At 44.7% G+C, this 6,279-nt stretch overlaps 1 protein-coding gene across 2 annotated transcripts in view; it reads left to right on the forward strand.

Annotated features, from left to right (window-relative positions):
• Positions 1-5,735: 5,735 nt before the first annotated feature.
• The window catches only part of septin10 (septin 10), a 9,912-nt gene continuing 9,368 nt past the window's right edge, over positions 5,736-6,279 (forward strand). Inside the window, exon 1 of one of the 2 annotated variants that reach the window (XM_010784359.1) lies at positions 5,736-5,901. In XM_010784359.1, the coding sequence (XP_010782661.1) occupies positions 5,872-5,901 (30 nt within the window). In that variant the 5' untranslated portion in view covers positions 5,736-5,871. The remainder of the gene's footprint in view (positions 5,902-6,279) is intronic. The other variant, XM_010784357.1, reaches the window with a different exon arrangement.

Raw genomic sequence — 6,279 nt, forward strand, 5'->3', positions numbered from 1 at the left:
GCGACCTAAATCTGTGACTGGCCCTCAGTGATCATCACCTCGGCCTGATTACCTGCAATAAAAACAAAAATACAAGATTGCGATTTTTAGATGTCACAATATCAAAAACTACTAACGAAGTTATATAACTTGAAGATGTTTGTGGTGCGGATTGGTCTAGAAAGGTCTGTACCTGTTGCTCTCTAGAAAAGTTGGAAGGAAACCTGCGCGTATTTTCGTAAATCAAGCAACGCACTACTACCCTTTCAGAGCTGTGTTATCTATTTATGCGCAAACCAGGTTGACCAGTGGTGCGGGTTCGGACAGGAGCCGCTGCTTGGCGAGCTCCTCCCCCCTCCCATCTCGCCACCCAAAGCTATCTGTATCTAGGTGGCCCTAGAGGAGGCGCTGTGATATCGGTGGGGCGTCGGTGGCCGTCGCGGCTGCAGCCGTGCGCGCTTCCAGCGGCTCAGAGACGACTTCCCTCTGCATCCCCCCCTTGTTCTTCAGCGTTCCGGCCCCCCTCCTCAGCAGGTGGGTTCAGGAGCCGAGCTGGGTTCAGATTGCCCTGAAGGACTCTGGGAAACTGCAATGCCCGCATCCAGTGTTCGCTGTTACCTTGTTAGTGTTTTCATTGTCCGACTCAGCCCGGTGGGTACCACTCCTCCTGCTGCAGGTCAGCTGGCAATGGCGGGGAGGCGCAAGTACTGATTGACACCGCCTCCTCGCTGTTAAGTCTCGAGCTCAGGGTCCGCCCTCCGCAGATCTGACAGGCAACACACGGACCACCTGTCAATCAGCAGCAGCATTAAATACCGACACCAGACAGGGAAATATTAAAAGGCGTTCCTATTATACTCATTTTCTAGTAAATAAGATATGATCTCAACTGGGTCTCAGATATAATAGCGAGAATAAAAAACATGTCTATGAACTGTTTTGCTCAACAATACCCCAAACAAAGAATTGGGGTCCCATTCTAGCCATGCCTCATACCCCTCTATTTCAGCCATGTATCAGAAGTGCTGATTCTGGGTCAGTAGCTTTAAAAAAAATAAAAACATTGAAAATAAATAATAATATAAGCCGATGCGGGGCGGGTGGGGAGTTTATGCGCGCGAATCCTCTACCCCCGAAGACTACTCAGCTATATGCTCCGTCTGTGGATTTAAGCGCGCAAAAACCACATCTAACTCGGATAGATATCTGAAACAGGCATGGAGCTCAACATGCTTCTTCTCCTCCTTTTCTCTTGCGGGTTTGACGACTAAGGTGACGTTCCTTTTTCTATTTTCTCTCGCGCCTTTACACAAGTAGCCTACTGCTCTCCAGTGCACATGGTTTTCCCCCCTCATAGTAGGCGATGCCATATGCTAATGTAAACAAAGACCATGAGTTACTTCCCCCCCAAAACATCGTCCGGCAGTGTTTCCATCCCGTTCCCCGGGATGGCATCCCACCACTGAGATGGTGGGAGATCAACCGCTGATAGCGACAATCGTTTCTAGTTTTTAGAGGTGTCGGGTACGCGAGGAAAAGATGAGAGGGTTTGGTTTTCCGACGACAATCTGCTGAATTCGCTCTTACACACCAGGGACCAAATACTTACTGATATAAACCTCAGCGGGGTAAGACCGGGGAACAACAGGCCATCAAAAGTGCATTTGCATTATAGCGCGAAGCCAGATACTAATCGAAATTATGATACTTGGTTTACTGGTGTGTGTACAATCTGTGAACACATATCTATTAAAACTCATCTGTTCAATCCAAATATGGTCAACATTGATAGAGGGTAGGGCGCTGTCTGTCTATCGTTCTCACTTTTTCCTCTACTCTGTATGGATTGTAGCTATCTACAGAATGTACAAAACTGGCAGACAGAAGCACATACAATCATGGTTGCCGCTTTCACTAGACATGTGTATAACATGAACCCCCATTGACCCACCATGGATCCACACAACCCACCTGTGTATGTCCATGCCATGGGCTGGCCAGGTGTAGCGGTGTGTATCCAGCACTCGATCTCACATTGTACATTCACAGGTATGGAGTTTCTCCTTTGGAAGGGCCAGCAGGCTGGGAGAGCGAGCTCAGCTTTACCCTGCCTTCGGGCCACCTCCAGTGGAGGCACCAGGTGAAGCCCGGTCACCAAAGTTCTCTTGGTGACGAGGCTGGGTTCCACAGCCGAGGAGGGGCCTGCAGGCTCTCCCACAGGCCGTCAGAGGCCCGCACAGCATCCACTCGTGATCCAGAGGGTCCAGGGTCACTGAGCCACAGTTCGCGACACTGAGGAGAGGATCGATGCAGAGTCTCCTTCGCTCTTTATGGAGTCCCGGATGCGCGAACCTCGGCTGATCAGAGACCTCCGCACCTGCAAAGGGAAAACGATAGAAATTAAAGGGTGCATATACTAAATACAATTATTTGTGTCACCTTTAGATATTAATCCTTCAGAGTTGTAACACTGCAGAATGCTTTTTTGTGATATAAAGAAGGCTTTTGGAAACTTATTTGCCACTATCCAGTTGGCTCTTCACAGGACCTCGAAGGCATTGTAAATACATGTTTTACAACACTTAAAAACATTTAAAGAGCCACATGCTTTATTGATATTTGTGGAAGCTTTACAAAAGTAAACCATGCAGGGTAATGAACAACTCATCACAGTAAAGTATCAAACTTTGACCATAAACAAATTTATAGTTACATTTTGTATTATTGCCTCGTGATGATCCCAGAAAAGGAGGTCATAGATCAACAAGCGTAAGAGTTAAGGCAAGCTAGATTACATAACCGTCCCTCTCAGTTACATAAGACAGAAAACTGCTGCTGGAGAGTCATACTTCATGAATATTGCATGTCTGGCTACTCACCATATGGTGTTTTCTATCAGCTATAAAAGACTGTGGTTTTGGCAATGCTGCAAATTAAGCAGCGGCAGCAAAGGCAGGGGAACCTGCTCAATGCCATCTCTCTAGGCCTGGGCACCATTCAGGTTTTGGAGCACACCCAAAGGTGAAACACAGGGTGTGACATAGCTGCTTTAGGTGTGTGGCCATACGTGTAATACATTTGAAACAAATGAAAGGAGCATTTCTCTGTTGTATCTCAATATATGTAAGCGTACTTTCTCCCATGCCTAAATTATTAATTGTTTTAACAGCTACCCCCTGAAGAGAGCTTTGTCAAGCTGCCACACTTTAATTATGACTTATAATAACAATTTACAGGGAAGCTTTCTTCATGCTAGAAAAATAGTTTCCTACCTGAGGAGAACTGCTCATCATCAGCTCTATGAAGTTCCTCCGACTCCCCTTGGGTGTGTTGATATCTCCAACAGGGTCCAGCCCTTCCAAGGTGCTGTCTTCAGAGAGGCAGCTGGTCAGCAGGGCCCGTGTGGACCCTCTGGACACCCTACGTGCCCCTCTCACATGCTGGCTGTGGGACCCCCCATGGTGAGCCAGGTCCAGATCTGCAATCCCAATGACTGGAGCGGACTCCCGCCTCCTCCTGTCCCTCAGCTTCACCTCCCCTCCTCCACCAAAGGTAGGAGTCGATGTGTTGGTCTTAATATTCTGGGAGGGGGCTGCATGTAGCCCCTTGCCATTTGACTGTTTGTGATTGTCCAGGCTGGCAGCCAATGAAGTGGATGCTCCTGTGGAAACATTGGACATTTGTCATTATCATCTGGCTCTGTGTGTTCAAGTTGCCACAAGCAGTTATTGTAAAATTGGGTTTTTGTCATAAAGGTGTCAGAATTAAAGTATATAATTTGTCTACAAAATACTATAGTGGGTAATTTAGAGGCCCAATGCCAGACATTACAATCAACGCAAATAAATAAATAGACACAGTGTTGGTTCGATAAGCAAACAAAGGATTTTAAATATAGTTGTGATATTGAAAAAATACCATAGATTTTAAAAGGACATGGTGCCTATGACTTTTTTGTCATTTGTCATTATCATCAAGCTCTGTGTGTTAAGAGTTTTCTATGGCCACATCTTAAAACTGCATTAACTCTAAAAGCAAACTTCCCATTGTAAACCCTACAGGCTATTCTTGTAAACTTTTGAATTTTTCAATAGAATGTCAGAATTTAAGTATCTAATCATTTGATTTTGATCATTTCAGTCTTAGCTAATAGTGGGTTGTTCAGAGGGCCAACGCCAGACAATACAATCTAAGCATATACATAAATAAATAGAATAGTTGGTTCGATAAATAAAAATAGGATTTGAATATAGAGGTGATATTTAAACAAATGAATCATGGACAAAAACAATACCATAGATTAGAATAAGGCAAGGTGCCTATCACTCACCTGTTTGGTCTCCATTGTCAGGGTTCCCGTTGACATAGTTGTTGTCCAATGCCTCACGGATATTCCCGTTGCACTCCGCTTGATCGTGGCCGCCTGTGTCCGCACGCATCACGGACTCCGCGCTGCCTTCAGGGTTCAAACAAACAAATTTCACACCGTCTTCCACTTTCACAACCCCCACGCTGTCCACGATGCGATTCAGCACCTCTCGATCCACCTCTTCCTCTGACTGGTCATTTTGACCCGACGCAGATAGGAAATGATCGATCAGCTCCATATGTTGGACCCTCCCTCCTCTCTCCATCAGGAACTCCTGCACGGCTTGCTCTGTGCGCTGGGACGCCATCATCCTCCTGGACGACCCGACCAGAGCAGTGCAAAGATAGAGTAACTGAATAAGTTACTCACAGACGTTTAAAAAACAATGCATGTTCACGCTACTGTCATTCACTCAGGCTGACGGTGACGACGGATGACAGCATCTTCTTCTTATTCTCCTCTCCTCCACGGGGAGTGTCGAGCCATGGCAGATAGGGGTCGCACGTAGCTGAAGCAAAACACCAAGGTAAAACGGATGCTGTGTTCATGTGCAGCTCGTTAATTCCGGCTTCCAATACTAGTATAAGCGAACATGAAATAAAAGCTGTTCCATTTTTGGAATATGCGGTTTGATTTTAGGTTTGATTGAGCTGTGTTGGCAAAACAAAGAAGTGGAAGTATAAGAAGGACCCGTTTTGGATGACATACTGACTATTGATTAGACCTAGATGATGTACTTTACTAGAGTAGGCTTATTTTAATGTTATGCCACTGTCTACTTCTACTCTACTACATTTTAGACGGAGGTATTGTAATTTTTTACACTACTATATCTATCTGACAGTTTTCGTTACTAGAAGTTTTACAAATGCAGTACAGTACGAGAGTTTAACATTTTCAATTAACCGTCCATAGAATGTTTAGGCCTACAAGTGATGCGGACATGATGGGTTGCATAAAAACAAACACGATTTTGATAGTTAAAGTAATTTTTTGTGCTTTTGAAAAAGGTGCAGGTAAATTCTCTAAGGTCAAACCTAATATCTAAAACCTAGGTATCAACATCTAAATAGTAGTGGTTGGATGAAGTTGTTGCGTTGAAATTGGCTTTACGATTTATCTTATGGTCCCCAACATGCCATCGAAGATGCTGGGGAAATTCAGTTGCGCTGTACCATTATAGAAAAAGGGGTGGCTGGGTGTAAACTGCTTTCAATTAACATTGTTTGGCATTTTTTTCTTACCGTTTACGTGGATTTATATATTTATATGGGCAGAGGGTTTAATTTTGTTTTACATTTTGCCATCACTGATAGACATTTAGTTTTGAAACAAATGAACAGACTATAGTTTTAACCTCATTCCTATCGTGTTTTCAGTAGTGGAGTCTGCTCAGTTGTCGACGACGGTAGACGCAGTGAGGCGGTCCTGATAAGTGTACCAACAAATAAGTCTGTCTTTAGTTAGCTTTGTTGTATTATTTCATAATTTATCAGGGTTACCAACTACTGGGTAGAGTTGTAATGGCTTCATCGGATGTTGCTCGGATGCCGGTTAGTATTTTTCTTCCTTTTGGTTGGTTGTCGGTGCTCTTGACAGTTTCGTAGGGAGTGTCCGGGGCTATCATTAAGTTAGCTCCCGCTAGCCCGATACCTACACGGCTGTTCCAAGTGGCCGATTCACAATAAATAACCGCACATTTGTAATTCACGTCCACCAACAACCAGAACATCAGGCTTGGTTGTTTAATTTAATTATTTAACTTTTCTAAGGGGTTCCGTGTTGCTTCCTTCAACAAATTGCACCGCTGATGACGCTATGTTGCTAACACTACTCTAGCTTCCCCACAGGGAAAAGTTGATGAACATAGTTGTCAGCTCGGTTAAACATTCCTGTGGTACTGTTAATATCGCACCATTGGGGGGGGGGGG

The sequence above is a fragment of the Notothenia coriiceps genome, unplaced genomic scaffold (assembly GCF_000735185.1).
Source record: "Notothenia coriiceps isolate Sejong01 unplaced genomic scaffold, NC01 NC01_scaffold00026393, whole genome shotgun sequence".
Taxonomy (NCBI): Eukaryota; Metazoa; Chordata; class Actinopteri; order Perciformes; family Nototheniidae; genus Notothenia; species Notothenia coriiceps.